The 25205-nt window shown below is 42.5% G+C and overlaps 2 protein-coding genes and 1 pseudogene across 2 annotated transcripts; 1 reads left to right on the top strand and 2 right to left on the bottom strand.

Moving 5' to 3' along the window:
- Positions 1-352: 352 nt before the first annotated feature.
- Positions 353-1072, top strand: LOC148349797 (bifunctional methylenetetrahydrofolate dehydrogenase/cyclohydrolase, mitochondrial pseudogene; annotated as a pseudogene).
- Positions 1073-3014: 1942 nt separating this feature from the next.
- On the bottom strand, positions 3015-4566 carry snrnp35 (small nuclear ribonucleoprotein 35 (U11/U12)). Its single transcript, XM_088321072.1, has one exon. It carries the CDS (start codon positions 4151-4153, stop codon positions 3473-3475), a length of 681 nt encoding a protein of 226 aa, XP_088177198.1. The 5' UTR covers positions 4154-4566; the 3' UTR covers positions 3015-3472.
- Positions 4567-6206: 1640 nt separating this feature from the next.
- Positions 6207-21621, bottom strand: bud13 (BUD13 homolog). Its single transcript, XM_088321590.1, has 9 exons — positions 21444-21621; positions 21202-21289; positions 16803-16887; positions 15745-16226; positions 14144-14252; positions 13912-14050; positions 13534-13718; positions 13353-13434; positions 6207-7675 (listed from the first exon to the last, which is right to left on the bottom strand). The coding sequence occupies exons 1-9, from the start codon at positions 21581-21583 to the stop codon at positions 7582-7584; spliced, it is 1404 nt and encodes a 467-aa protein (XP_088177716.1). The 5' UTR covers positions 21584-21621; the 3' UTR covers positions 6207-7581.
- Positions 21622-25205: the final 3584 nt, after the last annotated feature.

Raw genomic sequence — 25205 nt, 5'->3', positions numbered from 1 at the left:
TTTATCTTTGAGTTGGAGTTTTGGGATATAATGCTCAAAATGGATATGGCAACTTATAGTGGGGATTTTGCCTTCACTTATAATAAAAATAAAGATAATTTAAGAAAATATACGAATCTATATAAATAAATGAATTAGTTGTTTTTCAAGTTAAATTGAGCCACAGGAAGTGTCTCAACAGGGGGGAATAAAATATGGTTAGCATAAACTATTTAAAAAATGTTTTAAGTCTATCCATCTCTATCTTTCTATCTCAATTTATCTCTATTTATCTCTGTTTTTCTCATCCGCACAGGAGACAGTGACCCCTGCTGATTAGACAACGTAGTTCTGTCAGCACAGGGAGCTTCAAACTTCACTTTTCTTCACAATGGCAGCGGTCAGGACTCTCAGGAAAATGTGCCAGCACTCTCGCCATCAGCTGTGTCTCCTACACACGTCCGCCTCGAGGCAAGAGGCCGTTGTCATCTTAGGGAAGAAGCCAGCTCGCCAGATCCAAGACGAGGCACGGTCCGATGTGGACAAATGGATGATGGACGGACACCGGCGGCCTCACCTCAGTGATTCTAGTCGGTGACAACCCAGCCAGCCACTCGTACGTCCTCAACAAGACCCGATCGGCCGCTGACGTTGGAATTTCCAGCGAAACCATCCTCAAGCGCTCTGACATTAGCGAGGAAGAGCTGTTGGACCTCATCTATAAGCTCAACACAGACCACCGCGTGGATGGCCTGCTCGTCCAGCTTCCTCTGCCGGACCACATTGATGAACGCGCCATCTGCAACGCCGTGGCCCCCACTAAAGACGTGGACGGCTTCCATGTGTCAACGTGGGCCGCATGTGCCTGGATCAGTCCACTATGTTGCCCGCCACACCCTGGGGAGTCATGGAGATCATCAAGCGTACAGGCATTCCCACTGTGGGCAAGAACGTATTGGTAGCGGGCCACTCCAAGAACGTGGGTATGCCCATCGCCATGCTACTGCACACGGACGGGCACCACAAAAGACCAGGAGGTGACGCCACCGTGACCATCTCTCAAAGGTCTTTACACATTAATAAGATCATGTAATGAACCTATTATGACAAGGTACTTACATTTAAAAGAAAATATATCTTATCACTCAAAGGTTTTTCTGATGCGTTTCGACATTAGGTCTCAAACTTAATGAAGGATCAAACTTGGTAACAGGCGATATTTTAATAATGCTTTTGATTTTGTTATTATCTCTATAGTAAGACATCCACACATTTTATCGATGCCGGTTGTCATATTTGCTAGAATTTAAAATTCAATATATTTCTTAATGAAAAAGGGTTTTGAAGGTTTGTTTATGCATACAATTTTTGATAAATTGGCACCAGGCAATCGTATTCTAATCTGTTGCCTAACTAGCGATGCTACAGTTGCGAAAAGAATTTTGGGGTTGTTTTCATTTTGTTTATTTTAATTCTCGTGGTCTCCATCAATGACCTTATAGTTTACGATTGCTTAACTGGAGATTTGTTTTCACTTTTGAAAAGAATGAACCACACTAAAAAGAATAAGTGTTATTTTTTGTTGTTGTTGTTCGTTTTAGTTGTCCAATTTTTGTTTGTTTGTTTTTGTCTTTTTGTTTTATCCTCTGTTTTTCCAGAAAGACATTCCTGTGAGATTTTTTTTTTCCTTTTTGAAGGTCTTTGCCTCTCCATGAAATTACCAATCTGATGTTCTCTTTTATAATGTTCTTTGAAATTCACAACAGGGGGAAATGTAAAGTTGACTGTTTTTGTTTGTGTATTTCTCAGACTTCCATGCTATGAAATTAACCTGTTTTTATATTTCTAATATAAAAACAATCATCACACATAGTCACGTTTCAAAGATCAGTCTAATTCCATCCATCCATCCATCCATTAGCTGCACCGCTTATTCTCAGTAGGGTCGTGGGGGTGCTGGAGCCCATACCAGCTATCCTCGGGCAGTGGGCAGGGGACACCCTGAACTGGTTGCCAGCCAATCGCAGGGCACACAGGGACAGACAAGTCGCTCGCTCATTCTCACCTAGGGACAATTTGGACAGGCCAATTCATCTGAAATGCCTGTTTTTTGGAATGTGGGAGGAAACCGGAGTGCCCGGAGGAAACCCACGCAAGCACGGGGAGAACATACAAACTCTGCACAGGAAGTCCAATAGCTGGATTTGAACCGATGACCTCAGAACTGTGCCGCACACGCGCTAACCACTGCGCCGCCGTGTCGCCCCCAGTCTAATTCCATTATTTGTAAATACGTTTCTCAATTTTATTTTACTGTGAAGTCGCGCTTATGTGTGACCTTATTTCCTGTTTATGTGTGAAATCAATAAACCACACCTACTGACCAAATGTTGTCAGCGAGGCCCGGGGAACCTGGGAAGATGGCAGCTCGGCCGTGCTCGCTCCATTTGCAAGGGAGGTTAAAACTTCAATAAGTCTTTTTATCTGAATAATTCTGCCAACAGAGAGTTTATATCTTGTATATCTCTCACACCCCACAAAAAGATGTAAAATGAAAAAAAAAAATTTGAGCCGGTCTAAGAAATGCATGCAAATCATGTGTTACTCTGCTGCTATCTCCTGGTTAAGGTTTCGTTTGAGAAGTCTTTAAAACGTTGAAAGTACAATATTGTCTCTATTAAGTATATCTTAACAATACCAAACTGGGTTTAAAGAGCCTTTATAATTTTCTTCTAGCACAGCTGTTCCGGGACTTGTAACATATTAGAAAGCAGTAAAGGAGGTAGGAGGGGTGAAGCTTGATTTCATAATTGTTCCTATTTTTTGTTCGTGTAGCCTGAAAATGGTACAAATAAGAGACCTGTTTCAAACACAGTCCAAACGCCAAAAAAAGAAGTTTATTCGTACTTAAAGAATGAGCTGACTGAGGCAAAGACTTTAAGCCAGGAGATGGTGGCAGAGAGTAGCAACAAATTTAGAGGTTGTGTACGCCACCTTTAAGATTGTAATACCAAAGACAAGAAAGAGTCTTAAAATAGATCATCTATATTTTAATTGGGGAAATAAATGTACATTTTGCACAGTGTAGATAGGATCTATTATAAATACTTGAAAAGCAGCAATAGTTATACAGCTGGGTGGGTCCCAAAGATATGTTCAGTTGTGTTTGTATATAACCCTTATTAACAAATGATCTCAAAAGGGCTGCACAGATTACTATTAAGCAGTCTTAACTTAACAGTAAAAGCGTTGAGAGGGCTGTAACGTGAAAGATTTATGTTTTAAAGGAGCCTTTGCTCTTGATTTAGGGCGGCTTTTAATCTTTAACTCTAATAGCTTTAGAACGTTAACTGTAGAGCACCATTGGGGTTAAAATAGTTAACTTTATGGTGAAATCTTTGACGGTCTTAACAGACAGTTAAAGCTTCAACTCTATCTTTACCTCAATAAAAGTGACATAAGATCGGAAGAAATGGTCTACTTTTCAGCAGTTTTATTTCCTATCTCGCTGCCAGTCTCGGTTGCGGTTCTCCTCCCTCTTTCTCCCACTCGCGTCCCTGTCTCGTTCAAAGTTATCTTGATTGTCCCCATGTTCTCGGTCTCTATTTCCGCATCTGTCCCACTGTCTCCTGCTGGCACCATGCCACTCATGCTGGGATGGTCCAGCGCCGAGGTTGATGGGCTTCCGGAAGGGTCTGTCTCTGCCGCCGAAGCGAAGCTGGCCGGACTCCTTCTTGCCTCCCAGTCCCCCACCGAGTCGCCTGGGGATCCAACCTTGGAGCGTTCGCTCCAGCTCGAAATCCACAAACAACTCCTGCTGGTCCACAACCAGTTTGTTGGCGTCACGGCGAGCCCGGATCACAGCTCGCTCTTCCTTGTACTCGACGAAGGCGTAACGTTTGGAGAATCCCGTAACCACATCACGAACTAGCCGCAAGCGCTTGATGTCGCCGAATTTGGAGAAGACATGATGGAGTTTCTCTTCGGTGGTTACCGAATTGAGTCGGGCCACGAAGAGAGTCATGAGTGGGTCTCCCACGACGCCTTTGTTAGGCTTGTAGCGGGCGCACATCGCCCTCCACACGGCGCGATCGTGGGGCTCCACGTCGGTGCCATCGATACTCCCGGCTTTAAGAGGGTCGTATACTTTGGCGATGGGGCTCCAGTTGGTCATTTCGTTTTTTGATTGGTGATCGTTACATTTACAACAGAATGGACAACATCGACGTTGTATTGGAGTTCTGTTTGGTTATGCAGAGATGAAAACAGTCCGATGGGGAAACAAATGTTCCGCCGGAACGACATTCCAGTAAAATGATCTTGTACGATTCATCTCCCCACCCCCCAAACATCGAATACTTTGTGTAAATCCGTTATTCAGAATTTTTGTTTTAGCATATACATTTTTTTAATTGAATATTCAATTTTAACAAGCACTTCCAGTGTCCAAAACATGTAAAATACTTAGGGAGCCACCTTGCATTTAATTAAACATGTAATAATATATTATTATAATACATATACACACACACACATATATATATATATACACAGGACTGTCTCAGAAAATTAGAATGTTGTGATAAAGTTCTTTATTTTCTGTAATGCAATTAAAAAAACAAAAATGTCATACATTCTGGATTCATTACACATCAACTGAACTATTTCAAGCCTTTTATTATTTGAATATTGCTGATTTTGGCTTAGAGCTGAAAAAAACTCAAAAATCCTATCTCAAAATATTAGAATATCATGAAAAAGTATACAAGTAGGCTATTCAACTAATCACCTGAATCATCTAATTAACTCGAAACACCTTGCGAGGGTTTCCTGAGCCTTAAAAACACTCAGCTTGGTTCAGTAAACTAAATCACAAGTATGGGGAAGACTGCTGATCTGACTGCTGTCCAGAGGACCATCATTGATACCCTCCATCAGGAGGGTAAGACACAAAAAGAAATTTCTCAAAGAGCAGGCTGTTCACAGAGTGCAGTTTCAAAGCATATCCACAAAAAGTCTGTTGGAAGGGAAAAATGTGGCCGGAAACGCTGCACAACCAAGAGAGATGATCCCAGCCTTAACAAAATTGTGAAGAAGAGCCGCTTCCAGAATTTGGGGGAGCTTCAAAGACAGTGGGCTGAAGCTGGAGTCCAGGTATCAAAAGCCACAGTTCACAGACGTGTCCGGGAAATGGGCTACAATAGCCGTATTCCCATGGTCAAGCCACTTCTGAACTCAAGAGAACGGAAGAAGCGTCTGACTTGGGCTATGGAGAAGAAGCACTGGACAGTTGCAGAGTGGTCCAAAGTCCTCTTTTCAGACGAAAGCAAGTTTTGCATTTCATTTGGAAGTCAAGGCGCCAGAGTCTGGAGAAAGGCTGGAAAGGAGCGAAATCCAAGTTGCTTGAAATCCAGTGTGAAGTTCCCACAGTCAGCAATGGTTTGGGGAGCCATGTCAGCTGCTGGTGTTGGTCCACTGTGTTTCATCAAGTCCAGAGTAAATGCAACTGTGTACCAAGAGATTTTAGAGCACCACATGCTTCCATCTGCTGAAAAGCTCTATGGAGATGAGGATTTCATTTTCCAGCATGATCTGGCACCTGCCCACAGTGCCAAAACCACCAGTAACTGGTGCACTGACCATGGCATCACTGTCCTTGATTGGCCTGCTAATTCCCCTGACCTGAACCCCATTGAGAATTTGTGGGGTATAGTTAAGAAGAAGATGAAAGACACCAGACCTACAAATGCAAATGAGCTGAAGGCCGCTATCGAAGCATCCTGGGCATCAATAACACCTCAGCAATGCCACAGGCTGATTGCCTCCATGCCACGCCGGATTGATGCAGTAATCCGTGCAAAAGGATTCCCAACCAAGTACTGAGTGCATCAATGGACATTTTCAAATGTTTGATTTAGTTTTGCTGTTATAAAATTATTTTTTTTACTTGGTCTGAGGAAGTATTCTAATATTTTGAGATAGGATTTTTGAGTTTTTTTTCAGCTGTAAGCCAAAATCAGCAATATTCAAATAATAAAAGGCTTGAAATAGTTCAGTTGATGTGTAATGAATCCAGAATGTATGACATTTTTGTTTTTTTAATTGCATTACAGAAAATAAAGAACTTTATCACAATATTCTAATTTTCTGAGACAGTCCTGTATATATATATATATATATATATATATATATATATATATATATATACACACGCACTACATATTCCCGTACTCCAACAAATAATTTCAAATAAAGAATTTGATTTTCAAATATGGCGTTATTTATTAAAAATGCGTTGAGTCATTGGCAATGTTGACTTTTGGTGTGATTTCAAATATGCAAAACTGGCCACAGGAGTACAGCAGTTATTGCAAGGGGGTGCCAATGCATGTAGTATTGCTGATAGGTTTGGACCTGGTAAAATCTGATGGGTGCCATCAAATGATTTTTGTTCACTAGTCACATTGCATGCAATGCATCTGATGCAGAGATTCTAATTTGTTTGTTACCTCTTGTCTCAATTACTGTAATGTATTGCTGTCTGTTCTCAAGTTCAGGATCAAAGGTTTGGAGCTTGATCAAAATTCTGCAGCAAAGGTTTGGAGCTTGATCAAAATTCTGCAGCAAGACTTTTGATTAGGACGGGAATAGTTGTTAATTTAACATAGGGGCCAATCGCAGTCCCCAGGATGATAGTTTAAGGCCCCTGCCTTGAACAGACAGTTAAGGGGATAGTGTGTATTCATTTACCACTAGATGACACTATATTCTGCCATGACACCGAAAAAGAGTGCTGAGAGCACAACAGAAGACAAAATGCAGAGAATCAGAGTGACCAATAAGCACCTTTACGTTTGAAAAGAGCAATAATTAAAAAAAAAAGAAAAGACTAAAAAAATAAGAAGGAAAACTGAAGAAATATGAAAAAAGAGACAGAAAAATGAAAAGAGAAAAATATAAAAATAAAGGGGAAAAAAAGTTTTTTTTTTTTCTTCATTGTTCTCTTTCATTCATTTCGTTCCTTTTGTCAATTTTACTTTTATTACTTTAGTTTGCCATGTTGCATTTATTCCCGTTTTCCTTTTACCCCCATTTGGCCCACAACCTAACCCGGTCCTAGCTTTAGCAGCCCCCAACTCAATTGAGTTTGAGACCTCTGAAATAACCCAAATTTGAGCTGACCTGCACGTCTCACTGTCAGTTTAAAATGTTATTTTAACATTCTGTTACCAACATAAAGTTTGCATGGTCTTGTCCCCAAGTTTTTCCTTTCCCTCATGTAGGTTTTAAATCAGGGGAAGGTGTAATAATAGTCTGTATAGCCCTTTGAGACCTCTTGTGATTAAGGGTATCACAAATAAACATGACTTGCAGTCTAAGTTCTTACAAAGGGCTATACAAGTAAATATGATTTGGCTTGAAAATGCTTTGACATGATTATGTCTTTGAAATGAACACAAGGTTTACACTTTTTTTACAAACTCAAATGGTGTAATTATCAAAAAACACTGTAAAAAAGTATTTGTACTGTACATTGTGTAATCCATCAAGTTCACGGCTATGTACACACGTGTTGTGTAAAATCCATCAGTCTTTAAGCATCTACATGTCTTCCACACTCCATTTATAAGCTTCCTCCTGGAGCGCTTTTTTGTCCGCAATCCTCGTGTAGCGCTTCTGCTCGAAACCATTGGACCTAGACAAAAACATATTAAATGAGTGATAATAAAATACAAACAAAATCATCGGTATCATTGTTTTATTTACCTTTTTGTATACATACGTATTCAGTTCTATTTATATTGTAACCTAGTTTTAAACTTCTTTTGTCAACATTAGATACCAGAGTTGCAAAGAAAATTTCTTTGCCATTTTTAGGTTAAAAGGTGGAGTGCGTTGTTTGAGGGTTCCTTAAAAAGTTTAAAGATAAATATTTTATCTATGTGTTAACACTGTCCAACATAGTTCCAAGAGGCTTTATGCTTTATTTTCTGTTGCGCCAATCTGCTTTTCTTTTAGACCTGTTCAGGAATGAACACATTAGGTTTAAGACATCTTGTGATTAAGGGCTATACAAATAAATGTGACTTGACTTTGATGAAAGGGAGCTGGGGGATTGCTGTGCCTGAAGGTTTTTTCATTTTTTTTTTTATCAATGAAGCCTAAAAATGGTAAAAGTAATGCCTGCTTCTAGTAATGTCCAAAGGCCAACCCAACCCCCCCAAAAGATGAAGAAAAAAAGAGTTTATCCGAGTGCTCCTAAGAAATGCATGTACTTGCGCACAAATCATGAACAGGCTGCAATCATGACTTAAAGCCAGGAGATGGCAGCAGAGAGTAACAAACTTTTCAAATCCCCGCACCCCACCTGTAACCCTTTTACGACTATGGGGGGGCCCCTGTCTGACAAGTGCTGTTCAAATTACCGGAACTCAGCGACCACTGGGCTAAAGGAGAACATTCAAACAATTCCTGAAAAAAAGACGGGCTTTGGATAAAACCCTTGATTTCAGTAAAAATAAATCAAAGTAGTTCTCCAAAATACCCACAGGGTGGCAGCAACTTTCCACAATGGATTATCTCTCAGGCATCCATGCGTGACAAACATACAATCACAGGCAAAAAAAATGGTACGTATATAGCCAGAGCAAAGCAGAATTGGAATGTTAGCTTTAAGCTATTTTTTTTACCAATCAATTTAAGGAAAAAATAAGGGAACATCTCTGAGAATAAAAAAACACTTCAAAAAGGTTGACAGAAGTGGAGGAGAGTGAAAAGTTGAAGAAACACGTTTGTCTGTAGCAGATTGATCTCAACCAGAGTAAGTAATGCATTTTGTAAAGCATTTCTCATCTGTGACAAATAGAAAACATTGAATAATTTGATTGTGAAAGGGGCAATGCATTTCCATTACTTATCTTCCTTCAAGACTAATACATGCTTATCTTTTGGATTGGATACTAGTAAATACAATCATCCCCTGTCCTGTGGAGGATTCAGGGTCAGAGTCGGCTCAAGAGATCCTAAGAAATACATGGACACCAAGAGAGCAAGACTCAAAAACCATCCATCCATCCATCCATCCATTCATTGTCTTCCGCTTATCCGAGGTCGGGTCGCGGGGGCCGGAACCCTAAAAGGGAAGCCCGGACGTCCCTATCCCCAGCCACCTCCTCCAGCTCATCCGACGGGACCCCGAGCCATTCCCAAGCCAGCCAAGAGACATAGTCTCTCCAACGTGTCCTGGGTCGCCCCCGGGGCCTCCTGCCGGTGGGACATGCCAGCAACACCTCCCGAGGGAGGCGTCCAGGAGGCATCCTTATCAGATGGCCGAGCCACATCGACTGGCTCCTCTCAACGCGGAGGAGCAGTGGCTCTACACAGAGTCCCTCCCGGATAACAGAGATTCTCACCTAATCTCTAAGGGAGAACCCAGCCACCCTGCGGAGGAAACTCATTTCGGCCACTTGTATCCGGGATCGTGTTCTTTCGGTCATGACCCAAAATTCATGACCAAAGGTGAGGGTAGGAACGTAGATCGACCGGTAGATCGAGAGCTTTGCCTTTCGGCTCAGCTCCCCCTTCACCACGACAAAAATGACAAAGGGAAAAAAAAAAAGACTTTTCTTTTCTTTTTGTACACTGAATGTTTTTACACAGCACTTTTCGTTGGCTGAAAAGTGCTTTACTTAACAAGTCCAGGAAGATTTCCTATCATGATGGAAGTGAACCGTTTGGCGGAATCTTTTTGAAGATAGCTAGATAGAGAATGAAGAAAACAAAATGTATTTTCGACGAAATACTGTAGAAGTAATGAAGTCGAAAAGCTCGCCGCCGCTCACGATTTCTAGGATGAGGACCACCTCAGAGCGACTCTCGAAGACGTCCTTGAGAGTGACGATGCTGCACCGACCAGTCTGTCGATCTCCCGTTCCATCCTACCCTCGCTCATTAACAAGACCCCAAGATACTTGAACTCTTCCACTTGGGGCAAGACCTCCTCCCCGACCCGGTGGGAGCATACCACCCTTTTCCGACTGAGAACCATGGCCTCGGACTTGGAGGTGCTGATCCCCATCCCGGCCGCTTCACACTTGGCTGCGAGTCGCTCCAGCGTGAGCTGAAGATCACGGCCTGAGGAAGCCAACAGCACCACGTCATCTGCAAAAAGCAGTGACGCAATGCTGAGGCCCCCAAACCGGACTCCATCCCCACCAAGGCTCCGCCTGGAAATTCTGTCCATAAAAATTATGAACAGAATGGGTGACAAAGGGCAGCCCTGGCGGAGCCCAACCCTCACCGGGGACGAATCGGACTTACTGCCAGCAATGCGGACCAGACACTGGCCCGGATAAGACTGTGCGGTACCCCATACTCCCCAAGCACCGCCCAAAGGGCCTCCCGAGGTACACGGTCGAATGCCTTCTCCAAGTCCACAAAACACATGACAGGCAAAACTCCCATGCACCCTCAAAGACCCTGCAGAGTGTATAGAGCTGGTCCAGTGTTCCACGGCCAGGACGAAAACCACACTGTTCCTCCTGAATCCAAGATTCGACTTCCTGGCGGACCCTCCTCTTTAGTACCCCTGAATAGACCTTACCAGGGAGGCTGAGAAGTGTGATTCCCCTGTAGTTGGAACACACTCTCCGGTCCCCCTTCTTAAAGATGGGAACCACCACCCCAGTCTGACAGTCCAGAGGCACTGTGCCCGATGTCCACGCGATGTTGCAGAGGCGTGCCAACCATGACACGGCCACAACATCCAGAGCCTTAATGAACTCTGGGCGGATCTCATCGACCCCGGGGCCCTGCCACCGAGGAGTTTTTTGACCACCTCGGTGACTTCAACCCCAGAGATACGAGAGCCCAACCCAGAGTCCTAAGGCTCTGCTTCCCCAGAGACGTGTCGGTGGGATTGAGGAGGTCTTCGAAGTACTCCGCCCACCGATTCACATCGTCCCGGGTCGAGGTCGCCACTATACACAGTGTCGATGGCACACCGCTTCCCCCCCTTAGACGCCGGATGGTGGACCAGAATTTCCTCGAAGCCGTTCGGAAGTCGGCTTCCATGGCCTCACCTAAATTCTCCCATGCCCGAGTTTTTGCCTCGGCAACCGCCGAAGCTGTATTCCGCTTGGCCAGCCGATACCTGCCAGATTCTTCCAGAGTCCCACAGGCCAGGAAGGCCCAATAAGACTCTTTCTTCAGCTTGACGGCATCCCTCACCGCCGGTGACCACCAACGGGTCTGAGGGTTGCCGCCGTGGCAGGCACCGACTACCTTACGGCCACAGCTCCGATCAGCCGCTTTGACAATGGAGGCACGGAACATGATCCACTCGGGACTCAATGTCCCCCGCCTCCCTCGGGACATGGGCAAAGTTCTGCCGGAGGTGTGAATTGAAACCTCTTCTGACAGGAGATTCTGCCAGCCATTCCCAACAGACCCTCACAACACGCTTGGGTCTGCTGGGTCGGGCCGGCATCTTCCCCCACCATCGAAGCCAACTCACCACCATGTGGTGATCAGTTGACAGCTCCGCCCCTCTCTTCACCCGAGTGTCCAGAACATGAGGCTGCAGGTCCGACGAAACGACGACACAGTTGATCATCGAACTACGGCCTAGGGTTTCCTTGTGCCAAGTGCACATACTTCCGTCGCCGTCGCGAATGGCAGCCACTCCAGCAGCTCCAGTGTTATTTTCGCTACTTTTGTGATTTATTGTTTTTTTTTTTTGGCTTACATCTTCAGTGTCTGCCTTGCAACACTTGCAACACTTTGGATTACTTTCTATCCTACGGATATGGGTTTTAACGCACAAAAATGCGTTTATTCGAGGAATCAACTCCTCGACCTGAAGAATTCTCGAGCCGGCGCGGTCCCCCTTTTACCTGATGAGGTGAGGCGACCCTACCAGGGGTGTTTTTTTTTTTTTTTCTGTTGTGGGGACAGAGCTGGACTGCCTGAGAACAGTAGCTGAGAGACGGGCACTGGAAAAGCTGCTGTCAATCATTGACAATCCATCGCATCCACTACATAGCATTATCTCCAGACAGAAGAGCAGTTTCAGCGACAGACTGCTGTCACTGTCTTGTACTACGGACAGACTGAAGAGATCTTTTCTTCCTTATGCCATGAGGCTCTTTAACTTTACCCGGCAGAGTAAAAGCCCACATTTAACCACACCCCCTACATTGCATTTTACCGAATTTTATTGCAATATGTATTCTGTGTAGCACTATTTAGATATTCTATATAACACGCTACAGTGGGCATTTGCACGTCACATTGGGTATTTGTATATTGTATTCTTTTTGCTTTATTATTGTATTGTTCTCAGCTCAGGGATGCTGCTGGAAATTTGAATTTCCCTGCGGGGATGAATAAAGTATCTATCTATCTAATATGCCCACACCGGCTCTGCGCCTCTCACCACGGGCAACTCCAGAGTGGAAGAGAGTCCAACCCCTCTTGAGAGGACTGGTACCAGAGCCCAAGCTGTGCGTGAAGGTGAGTCCGACTATATCTAGTCGGAATTTCTCAACCTCACGCACCAACTCGGGCTCCTTCCGTGCCAGAGAGGTAACGTTCTATGTCCCAAAAGCCAGTTTCTGTAGCCGGGGATCGTCGCGCCAAGGACCCCTACCTTGGTCGCTACCCAGCTCTCTGCGCACCCGACCCCTTTGGCCCCTCCTACAGGTGGTGAGCCCATGGGAAGAGGGTCCCACGTCGTCCCTTCGGGCTGTGCCCGGCCGGCCCTTGTGGGTAAGGGTCCGGCCACCAGGCACTCGCCAGTGGACCCCACCTCCAGGCCTGGCTCCAGGGTCATATGATCTGCATTTTGTCTGGCCACTCACCTAGAACCTGTTTGCCATGGGTGACCCTACCAGGGGCTTAAAGCCCCCAACAACATAGCTCCTAGGATCATTGGGACACACAAACTCCTCCACCACAGTAAGGTAGCAGATCAAGGAGGAGGACTCAAAAACCAGTTCATGCAATAAAAAAAAAGGTTAATGTTCAGTTCCAGTCTGTACTTCATAATAATCCTGAAAAATCCAAATATGTTTTCTGTTTCATTTAAAACTTTTAATAAATTTCCAAACCCCAGGTAGATATTGCCAGATAATGAAAGTTAGTTTTTTTTCTGAAAAATAAAACGGGCCAAAACTAACCATTCATTACAAGAGTTCTGAGTCTATGGGCAAAATAACAAAAAAAACCCAGTGGGCCTGTACTTGGTCAATGACATTACAGAATTTTTTCTGCAGATTCTAAAGAATACATGTCTGAATTGTTATGAAACCTGTCTAAATGTGCTTGTGAATCATAACACTGCCAAAATTGTGGTAATGTTTTAAACATTGTACCTGTTAACGCCATCCCAGCGATATCCTGGTAAAATGTTGAACCTGTTCAGAGGTGGCGGGGGGCCTTTGTATTGAGGTTTTGCTTAAAAAAAAAAAAAAAAAAAAAAAAAAAACACGCATAACAAATACATTGAAAAATAGTTATGGAAAAACACTTAAAAATAAATAAATCAGAATGTACCAGTAACTCCATGTGTCTTGCGCTCCTTTTTGCGCCGCAACAAGGCTGCCATAGGATCACCCTCCCTCTCTTGCTCCCTCAACATGCGGTCCAGGTCCTCATCATCATAATGGCGCGCTAGCGGCTTTTGGGCCTCACGTACGGCATCATCTAAACGCTGCTGCTGCATCTCACCCTGAGCCAGCCTAGTACATAATTTCATTGACATTAGGGCTGCAACGATTTGTTGATAATAGAAATAGTCCACAATAAAATCCATTATTGACTATTGTCGTGAGACAAGTTTTTCCAACAGAGTGAAGCATCACTATTGAAGAACCACTGGGTTAGGGTTACACAATTTTAGTTTAGATTTCAAATGAGGGTTTCCACACTTACCCTTTGCCCCACTGAGCATATTTCTCATCCTTCTCTGCCTTTTCTCCAGCTTTCCTTTTCAGTTCTTCCCGCTCTGACTCCAGATCTCGCTTTTTGCCACTCTTGTCTCGAAACACCGTTTGAGCATGTCTGGATGCATCTGGAAGCACGCACGTGTATACACATCAGGTCGTCATGTTTAAATAAAATAATAACTAGTATTGGCGAAATTATTCATAATAGTAATACTGACTTTCAAGCTCTCTATTGTTTCCATCCCTGCGTCGTGCCTCTTCTTTCTCCTTATGTAGAATATCGGACGAAACCAGACCGGCCTTTCCGCCTGAGAGCATACTATTGCCCTGGCAACAGCAACATTTAATTAACAAAATGGAGCCATGGAACAAGCCAGATGACAATAAGGCTATATCTTGGAGAAGAAACCAAATAATCCAATATTTGAAACTCTTTTGAAATAGGGTTTTCAAACAAGGTTTGGCCTTTCAAATGATAGATCTCAGGGTTGATAATTACCATAAATTCCAGACTATGAGCCGGTCCTTGCGGCTTACAATAAAAAGCGTCTCTTTCTTTTTTCTTCTTCTGCGAGGTATAGTTGCAAGGGTGTCAGCGGTGACTTTGGACATTCGGCGGACCCCTCCTGCGGCTCTCACTAGCTTCAGTGCCCGTCAGCCCCATTCACCTAGCAGCTGGCTAAGAACTGGTGCTGGCAAAGAACTGGTGCGGACCAGGGAATCCAACTGATTAAAACCAAGCATCGCGATTTCTGACATGTGCTTTGAATGTCAAAGTGAAGAAAATCAATAAAGCCAGGATAAACAAAGTGAGTAACTCTTCGGGAGCCAAATGTTTGTCACCTAATTGGAAAGGCTCATGAATAGATAAAAAAATTCCCACAGTCTATATAAAGTAAGATCGCTATCTTACAATCAGGGGAAAATGTCTTGTACAGAAAAGTAAAACATTATGCCACTATTAAGATACTTGTTTGCGGACTCAGCAGCTGACAATCTCAACTAGAGCAGCAGTCAATATAACATAAATTGGAATTCACATATACCAGGGTACTGCAACAAAAACTCTCAAAACAAAACTCAATCAACTGTACTGACTAAAATTCAGTAGACTATGCAATCGCATCAGCCCTATCTCAAGCTCTCTCATGCCTTCCGCACATGTCACAAAACGAGACAAGACCATGCATTGCTGCTTCCATAATTATCCAGCTGACCGTTATCAGACTGACAACAGTCTAATATAACGACAGTTTTTGGCTCGATAGAAAAAAATATACCCAATAATTAGTCACCAACTGCCAAACAAAAATATTAAATCAGCTGACAATACATGTTAGAAAGATTCTAATCACTTATGTATAATGATTTTTTGTCGCACTTCTAGCTATATGTTAATGCCAATTTTATCAGCATTGACTGCTGAGCTAGTTGATTAAAATCGACAGCTGCAGAAAGAGTCTTACTTACAATCAAAGACATTTCCCCGCAGATTTCCTTTAAATGTAAGAAATGGACGTGAGGGTTAATCTTTATGGCTGTTTAAGCTTGCGGCAAAAATCCAGTGCAGCTCGTACTAAAACAAAGTTGAATTTCCTCCTTAAATTTGCGCGAGGAGCTTTTAATCAGGTGTGCTCTGTAGAACGGAATTTACGGTGATGAATTTATGGAATACTCTTTAAGAGCTGTACAAATTAATTGGTGAGTAAAAAAAGTACAAAAGGAGACAAATCCATGAACATGTTAAAAAAAAAATCCGAGTTCTAAATTAGGGTTTAAATACAAGCCAGCAGACCATGTGACAAAATGAATGTTTTACCTCCGTTTGTGCTGCCCTGCGAGGAGGAGACAGGTCGTCGTCTGACACTTTCCCGCCTCGTTGTCCCCTTCTTGGTGGTGATTGGTCAGAGTCAGTATCCCGTCGTCCTTTCTGCAGTTTCTTCCTGGGCGGCGAAGAGTCAGAATCCAAACCTCGTCTGGTGGCAGTGGCCTTTTGTGCTTTTTCTGAAGTTGCTGTATTTTTTTTTAGTGACGTGTCGGGAGAATCGTGGCGTTTTTTCCTTGGTGGTGACATGTCTGGCGAATCATGGCGTTTTTTCCTTTGTGGCGACATGTCTGGCGAACCATGGCGTTTTTTCCTTTGTGGCGACATGTCTGGCGAATCGTGGCGTTTCTTTCTCGGCGGTGACATGTCAGGTGAATCATGGCGAGATCTCCTAGGCAGAGAAGCGTCCGAAGAGTTTTGCTGTTTTTTAGAGCTCTCGGGTAAGTCTTGTGATTGGATGTCCTCCCTTTCGTCTTCTGTAATGAAACACAATTCAAAATTTAAACTTTGCTCATAAATTGAAAAGTGTGGGAACTCCAGTTTTAGAGCCAGATTGACAAACTAATGTTATGGTAACAGCTAATCACTCAGCTTTCCACTTTAGCATGCTTTTTATGCTGTCTCTCTTAATCAAAAACTTGATAGACAAACTAGTGTTATGAAAAGCGCTATCATATCAGTCTCCACCTGAACATGCGGCGCCAAAACAAGTTAACTACACTTTTTCAGCTATCTCTTAATTACACATGCGCTTTTCTACCACGGACTTTACAAAACCTTAGTATTATTAGCAGTCTTGATTCTGGGCATGTGAGCACTTAGCAGAGCCGAAGCGGTTTACTCGGCTGCAACATTATTCTTTATGCTTCAGTAGCTCCGCCGACGTTCGCTTAGCCAATCAGAAGGCGTGTTAGAAAAGTGGCAGAAGAGAGGGAGGGAAAGGGAGTAAACGGCCCGTGGAATAAATAAAAATACTGACACCGATATCCATCAAATTGACAAATATCGATTCCGATAATGGGTCGACCTTCATTGCAAAAAAATTGGCTTACCACCAATGACTTTCCATCTTGAGCTGGTTCTGAAGATTTCTAGCATCTGGACATCGTCGGGGCGTTCGTCAATCACTTCAGCAATCTGATTGGACAATACCAATAGAAGTATTCATGCATTCCTTGAAAGTGTTCACTCAATGCAGGGTCATAATCAGAAATGCTTCCCTATTAGAGCTAAAATGATTATTTGACAATGTCTACAAATTTCACTCAAAGGAATAGTAAACAATGAAATCAATTATCGACTACAACAGGGTAAGGCACCTTACACTATATAATCTCTGCTGAGAGTCATTCATGCGGTAACATACAGATATGATGGCGTCATCATCAAGTATGCGTATCAAAACATCTACATTATGGGAGCATTTTAACTGGGATACGACCAGCAAAAAGACCATGCGAATCATGTCAGTACCTCGGTGACACACAAACATTTGAAAAGAAAGAACGTGGGACAATCAAACAACTTAGTGGCCTCTGTAAGATTCTGTATCATTCAAGCCAATACGATTTTCATGACTTGCATTGTAAATTTCATGTGTGTATGTTTTGATACTAAAGAGAGCTTGAGCGTTATGCCAGACTGTGCCCAACAAACGTATTTGAAATAAAATGCATACAGTCTGAAGAACAAAGGTCAGTTGTTAAAACCATTTGATTTTAAACTGTCAAGAACCATAAGGTACTTTTGTTACTAACTTGATCACTATATGTACTTCACAAAATACATACACCTACATACAAACATATATTTCCTGTTATATTGCTACTCATGACCCTGTCCTGTCTTTGGTTGACAGTGATAAAAAAAAAAAAATTGTACTTGATTATTTATTTTTTTTCTTTCCCTAAACAGTGCACTGGGCTATATTTAGGGATTTATGTCTCTACTGACCAACCACTGTGCCTAATTTGCACTTGTTTTGTAAAAAATCCGATGCGCATTTAGTGTACGATTTACCCAATCTGCTGTGTGTTTATCATCAATTGCCACATAATTAAATCCACCCCATACTAAAAAAAAAGAAAGAAAAAGGAAAAAAAAATATTATTTGAAAAATCATTTCAAAATTTAGCGACTAGTTGAGTCTTAAAAAAGTTGTTCGTTGCAGCCCTATAGCCTATTAGACTAATCCATTAACCGAAATACTCCTATTTGTACAATTGCTTAGGCTATGGTTTTAGACAGTGCAGACGCTCCCGTACCTACCAACATTCGAATTACGCAAAACTGTAGATACGAAAAAAAAATTCGGGATGTAAAAAAATATCCGGACATTTCTGTGAGTTAGATTTTGTATTGTGTGCACCTTTTTCTGAGTAATAACTTTGACATTTTTACTGTTCAATATCTCTTGCATCCATTCAATATGGCTGGTGTGAAGTGTAAAGAGGAGAGCAGTTACTTTTGAAATGAAAGTGGAATAAGAAATCTTGATGCGGTTAAGAAAATGGTTGGATCGCTTTTTTTTTCGTCCACTTTTTACCACGGAGGAGAAAGTCACCTAACTCTTCCAAAAGTAAGTTCAACTTAACTTTATTTATCTTTATAGTCAAGTCATGTTTATTTGTGTAACCCTTAATCACAAGGAAAAGGGCTTCACAGACAACAGAATGTCAACGCCAAATGTGTAGCTTTGTTTTTTAGCACTATGCTTTATCATTCAGCCTGCTTTGTAGCGTTATTATTTTATTAAACGTTTGTTTTTCAGTTTCAAAACATTACAGGTCACTAATACAAGCCTTAAACATACATATATAAACCTTAAACAAACATTCCATACAAAATATAGCACTGGAGCAACTTACGAAAAACTTTAACTTACGATTGTCCGAAACCCATCTTGTTTGTAAGTAGGGCAGCATCTGTATAGTGTTTATAATTTAAGATAAGTAAACTGCTGGTTTTAAATCTTCCCCTGCTTCTCTGTCTTTTGGGGTTCCAAAGGCCTCAATTCTAGGACCAGTCATCTTCTTCTTATATCTAATGCCGCTTGGCTCCATTTTAAAAAAATATTCCATCTCTTTTCATTGTTACGCTGATGACAGTCAGATATATGTGCCATAAAATAAGAAAGATGCACCTTTCATCAAACACCTACTTTCCTGTCTTGGTTACATTAAAACCTGGGTGGCCCTAAACCTTTTAAACTTTAATGAAAGAAGAACAGAGGTGATTGTATTTAGTTCCAGTGGCTCTGGCGTACCTCCACCTAGCGACCTTAGGGCCCGGTCACACAGCCGTTTGCGTCTGTATCGCAGGTAAAATTTTGCGATTTTTTTTTGCCCGTGGTTGCCCGCGATGGAAAATGCGCAAAATTGGCCAACCCGCTGTTCATCGGTGGTATGCCCGCAAAACAGACGCCGGCGACTGTTCCGCTTCCTCATCGCATCATTTCCGCGTGTGGACCACGGGTATAAAAGCTGCCGAGCCGGTGTTGTGCCGAGAAATGCATCCCTGCCGAGATTTGCATCCCCTGGCTACTATAACCACTTTGACCTGGTTTTATCTCACTTTTATATCACTTTTCAGGAATGTAATAGCGGACATATAACCAAAACCACTTTGTCTTGAATTTGTTGGGAATGTAATAGGACTTAAACCGTTCCGTCCTTGTATTTGTTGTGAATGTAATCGAACGGTAATGCACACCGTATATAAATCACTTTTGAGCAGGTAACATGTTTATTTTGCCCTTTTCTATTCAAATCGCTCGTATTGAAACTGTTATGCACTCTACCATAAAGCTTATTTCAGCATAATAAGCTTTATGGTAAAGTGCATAACAGTTCTCAAAAGTGATTTATATACGGTGTGCATTACCGTTCGATTACATTCACAACAAATACAAAGACAGAATGGTTTAAATTGTATACATTCCCAACAAATGCAAGCCGAAGTGGTTTTGGTTATATCTTCGCCATCACATTTTCGAAAAATGATATAAAAGTGAGATAAAACGAAGTAAAAGTGGTTATAGTAGCGAGGGGATGCAAATCTCGGCACAACACCGGGCTGTAGAAATCATAACCGCTCAAGACACAGTCCCGTGAAGATCAAGATTTCAAGCTATGGCACCGAAGAAGCCAATATGTTATATTTGTAATAGTTTTTCATTTTTATTTTATTATGTTGTTATGAAATGAAAAGAAATGTCAAGAAACAAAAATGGATTAAGACGAGGTCACTACGGTGACGGGGATCCATGTTCACCCCTTGACGTCTCGAGCACAACTGACGTGTGCTCTGCAAATCGCGCTGTATATACGCGGAGAAAGGCGTTTGACCGTCACAAGCGTTACACACGCTAATTCACGTGATAACACCGCGATACAGGCGCAGAACAAACGTGCTATGACCGTGCTCCACCCACGATTACCCGCTAAAATTTTGCGTCCTACCCGCGTGTAACCACGTCCTGGCCGCGGACGTAGCACGTCGTTCCGTGTCTGCACCGCGTCATTACCTCGTGTGTACCACGTGTGCCGCCCGCGGTTACACGTTGTCTAAAGTTTTGAGCAGCGCAAAACTTTCGCGCGGCCAACCGCGTGTGAATTTCCGACCGCGTGTAAAGCACGGCTGTATCTAGTCTGTATAGCGATCTCAAAGCGTCCAACAGCGTCTGCTTCACAGGCAGAAATTTCTGGCCGTGATTCAGCCTCGATACGCCCGTGAAAGGCTGTGTGACCGTGCCCTATGGCAGTTAGAGAAAGTGAAGCCCTTTCTCACACGTGAGCATTTTGATATTGTGATCCACGCCTTCATCAAATCTCAGCTGGACTACTGCAATGCATGTATTATGGAATCCGCCAGGCTACCATTTCACGCCCACAGCAGGTCCAAAATGCTGGTGCATGACTTTTATTGGAACACTTAAGGAGCATATTACATCTGTTCTGGCTTGCCTCCACGGGCTCCCTGTGCATTTCAAGCTTTATTTTAAATTTTAAGAGGATTTTATTCGTTTCAAAATCTTGAAATGGCATTGCCCCACTTACCCACTTCACTTTCAGTTTCCTGCTCTTACCTAAGGTCAACCGATCAGCTGCTGCTGGAGGTACTGAGGTCTAAAAGAAACTCAGTGGATAGAGCCTCTTCTGTTGCTGCTCCTTTCGAGGGTTTTGCCCTTGCATATTAGATAGGCTCCCTCACTGTCCATTTGGAAAACTATTCTTAAAACCCATTTTTATTCCTTGGCTTTTGACCCAGTATGAGACTTTATTCCCGTTTTGTTGTTTTTATCCTTTTGAAGTGTATTCATTAGTTTAGGGTCTATTTAAGGGTTTTTGTTAAATACTATTTATCTATGTACAGCAATTTGTATTCAGTTATGGCTGTTTTAAGGGGCTTTCAAAATAAATTCGAGTTGAGCATTTGCCGTATCTTTCTTACCACGGGCGCTTCCTCGTCGTCCTCTTCCACCTCATTTTCCTCAGCGACAGTTTGTCTCCAATCTATATCATCGTCAACTATTTTGAGTCTTGAATAACACAAAGAAAAGAAGAGGATGCGTGAAGCAATCTAGCTTATTTGATAGGAAAGAGATGACTGAATGCACCGCTTCACTTAGTACCATCGAGCATGCTAGCTTAAGAGAAACAATCGGAACGAATTAGTTGGACATCACACCTCACCCTTTTCCAGGAACTTTAGGACGCTTCTTTTTAAATTTCTGCTTTGACTTATTTGAATCACCATCGTTGGACAAATAGCGTTTGAGGTACTCCGCTTTGGACAATTCTACACTTTTAGCACTCGCAGTGGAGGCAGCCATTTTGATATTGACCAAATACGAAAAAGGCGGAGTCAAGTAATCACCCAACAAGTGCTTTGGATGAATGTAGTTAAGTAGATATACCAAGTACTATCGTTATAATTGTTAACAATGAATTACTCATTTGTTAAATTTTGACTTATATGAGTGCAGTTATATTGGCAGCACGGCGGGCAGTGGTTAGCAAGTGTGCGGCACAGTACTGAGGTCATGGGTTCAAATCCAGCTACCAACCTTCCTGTGTGGAGCTTGCATGTTCTCCCCGTGGTTGCGTGGGTTTCCTCCGGCCACTCCGGTTTCGTCCCACATTCCAAAAACATGCATGTCAGGTTAATTGGCCGGTCGAAATTGTCCTTAGGTGTGAATGAGCGAGCGAATTGTCTGTCCCTGTGTGCCCTGCGACTAGCTGGCAACCAGTTCAACGTTCTCTTAGTATTATACAAAATCATACATGGACTTGCTCCCTCTTATCTTTCAGATCTGATTTCCTCTATGGCCCGGTCCGAAGCCTACGATCTGAGAGTGCCGTTCTTCTGGTGATCCCAAGAGCAAAGAAGTTCTGCTGGTTCGAGAGCGTTCTCCATCCGGGCACCGGTGCTGTGGAATGCTCTTCCCCCTGAGATCCGATCTGCAACCTCAGTGGAAATGTTTAAATCTAAGCTTAAAACTCACTTCTACTCCATAGCATATGAATAACCTACTCTTCTCGTCGGCTGAAAAATAGTCTGTGTAATATAGTGTAATAATCTGTGAAGCCCTTTGAGACTCTTCGTGATTTAGGGCTATACAAATAAAAATGTCTTGACTTGACTTGACTTCAGGGTGTCCCCTGCCCACTGCCCGAAGATGGCTGGGATGGGCTCCAGCACCCCCGCAACCCTACTGAGGATAAGCGGTGCATATAATGGATGGATGGAGTGCAGTTATTTTATTTAATCCAGTCAAATTTGTGTTGTGACTATCAAGGCAACCATCTTGACATAGGGCATCTACGGAAGGCGTGTCGCATAAAAAACAATCCCATATTGACACACACGCGCACACAAGTGACGACACCATGACGGACGGTAGTACCAGTTGTAAAGTTGACTAGGCCAGTAAACGGTAGTCAAGTCAAGTCCTGTTATTTGTATAGCCCCTAATCACAATAGTCTCAGAGGCCTGCACAGACCACAGATTATTACAAACCACATATTAGTATTACACAATCACCTGATCTAAGATTTACATGAGGGCAAGGAAAAACTCAAACACTTCAACATGAAGAAAATAAAGAAAACTTGAGAAGGGACAGCACATGAGTTAATCCCCCTTCCAGGATGACCAGGCTGCAATGGATGTTGCAATAGCAAATAATACACAGATATTGTCAACATGAAATATTGGTCATTCATAAGCTAAAGAATAGAAGTGTGTTTTAAGTCTAGATTTAAACAGTTCCACTAAGGTTGCAGATTTAATATTAGACAACAACAACAAAAACAGCTATACTATTCAACGCCATTGGCAATAACTAGTTAAACGAATATTGTGCAGCTGTCCGATGAGGTGGCTCACCTTGTCGGAAAGCACAAAAAGCGCTATTTAGAAAAACTGGGGATAGTATTAGCAATGCTAACCACCCACCTTCACAGTCTTCATCCTGACAGATTCACACATCTAAACAAATCGTCTTGTCTGCCTGACTTCAGTCCACACGATCTGTACCACTATAACTTAAATAGAGAATCCCCATACACCAGTGCTGATGAAAAAGCTTATAAATATCTGGAGGCTTGCTTACCAATTCTTCATAGCTGTTACGTGTTACCGTGCATCATTTTGCTGACAAATGCACTTCTGGCATAAAACGCCCTCCACCGCGCAAACGTGATCTAATTTTTGGGGGAATGTAATAGAATCGTAAAGCTCTGGGCATTTGCGCCTTGTATACGAATCACTTTTGAGCATGTTAAAAATATTTACTTTGGCAGTTCATTACGGTATTTTCAATACTTGTGATATTTGGAACTTTACTGTTTTAAATCCCTGGGTAATAAAAAAAAGCTCATTTACGTAGTAAGAAATAGCTACGGTAAGACACTAACGTAGCTAACTAGCACTGGCTAACCTATTATATTGAGTGTCATTGACATGACTGGTTCCTACTTAAAATAAAGTTGCCTGGAAATAGATCAAACATATCTTTTAAAAAGGTTCACTGCAAATCCTAGAATACTTGAGGGCTGCCAACCTGCTAGTCTTGTGCCCACCTTTGTTTGACTGCAAATAAACATTGACGTCTTTTGTCTTCATCAAAAACGATGGAATTCTAAATGTGGTTTAAAAGCTTCCCCACCGCACAGCAATAAATCACCATGGTAAAAAATGTGGTTATATTCTTCTGTCGTGGTATTTGGTATTTGTTTCAACTCAAATGCCTATTCATCCGCTGCGTGCTCAAATGTTTCTTGCTGTCCGCCATGGTCTCCATTCTGCCAGAATAGGCAACCTGACATCCCATGCAAAAGGTCGATACATATAAAGGAAGATTATTTTACAATGTGCTGCTTTGCAAGTACAACTCGTCTGAGTTATAATTTCCCTTTTGTTTACATTCACTGGGTTCCCACGAATTCTTGAAAAGTACTAAAAGGCATTAAATGCATTATTCTAAAAATGAAGCCTTAATTGGCATTTAAATGTCTTAAATCAAATTTTCAAAAGTCTTAATAAGATTTATATTTGTTTGATCTAGAAATCTTTGGTTGTATTTATCCATTGTCTTTTTTAACAATTTGACGATTTACTTTTGTAGCAATATGGCATGACCACAATAATGGAACTATCAAAATCGTGATGTGGTTTCAGTCGGGCCTTTCAGAACAAACGCATGTCTTAGGTTTACCCTCAATACACATAGAAGTTTTGGACAGAGAAGTTTACTTTGGACAATGGAACGTGTACATTTTATGAGGAGTGGCAGTCGGACAATTTCATTTGCCATGGCTAAAAGCTGTTCCAGGCACAATGTATTGTTTGCAAGAAATAGTTGTGTTTTTTTGTATTTTTGGTTTCAATTAGGTCTTTCTTTTTGTCGACTTGGTCTTAAATGTAATTTCCAAAGGTCGTAAAAAAGTCTTAGAAAGTCTAATTTGACTTGCCTTAAGCTGTAGGAACCCTGATTTTATAACTTTGAGCTCGAGGGAATATGGTGTTTTCATAATAATCTCATCTCATTAGCCGTACCGCTTATCCTCATTAGGGTCGCGGGGGGCTGGAGCCCATCCCAGCCATCTCCAGGCAGTGGGCAGGGGACACCCTGAACTGGTTGCCAGCCAATCGCAAGGCACACAGGGACAGACAACTCAATCGCTCATTCACACCTAGGGACAATTTGGACCGGCCAATTCACCTGAAATGCATGTTTTTGGAATGTGGGAGGAAACCGGAGTGCCCGGAGGAAACCCACGCAAGCACGGGGAGAACATACAAACTCCGCACAGGAAGTCTGGAGCTGGATTTGAACCCACGACAGGTTCCCATGACATGAACTGTGCCGCACAAAGCGCTAACCACTGCACTGCCGTGCTGCCGTTTTCATAATAATAATTTACATTATTATTATAATGTATTCAACATA

This window comes from Urocampus carinirostris, chromosome 17 (genome assembly GCF_059441175.1).
Source record: "Urocampus carinirostris isolate Australia breed hairy pipefish chromosome 17, RoL_Ucar_1.0, whole genome shotgun sequence".
Lineage (NCBI taxonomy): Eukaryota > Metazoa > Chordata > Actinopteri > Syngnathiformes > Syngnathidae > Urocampus > Urocampus carinirostris.
Note: the sequence above shows the minus strand (reverse complement) of the source record. Positions and strands in the feature narration are given on the sequence as shown.

Excerpts from the sequence above, each read along its gene's own strand:
- snrnp35 (XM_088321072.1), bottom strand. The coding sequence starts at position 4,153 with ATGACCAACTGGAGCCCCATCGCCAAAGTATACGACCCTCTTAAAGCC.
- bud13 (XM_088321590.1), bottom strand. The coding sequence starts at position 21,583 with ATGGCTGCCTCCACTGCGAGTGCTAAAAGTGTAGAATTGTCCAAAGCG. Across the intron at positions 14,051-14,143 it reads AAACAATAGAGAGCTTGAAA|ATGCATCCAGACATGCTCAA; the intron begins GTCAGTATTACT and ends GCGTGCTTCCAG. Across the intron at positions 13,435-13,533 it reads CAAGACACATGGAGTTACTG|CAAAACCTCAATACAAAGGC; the intron begins GTACATTCTGAT and ends TTTTTTTTTAAG.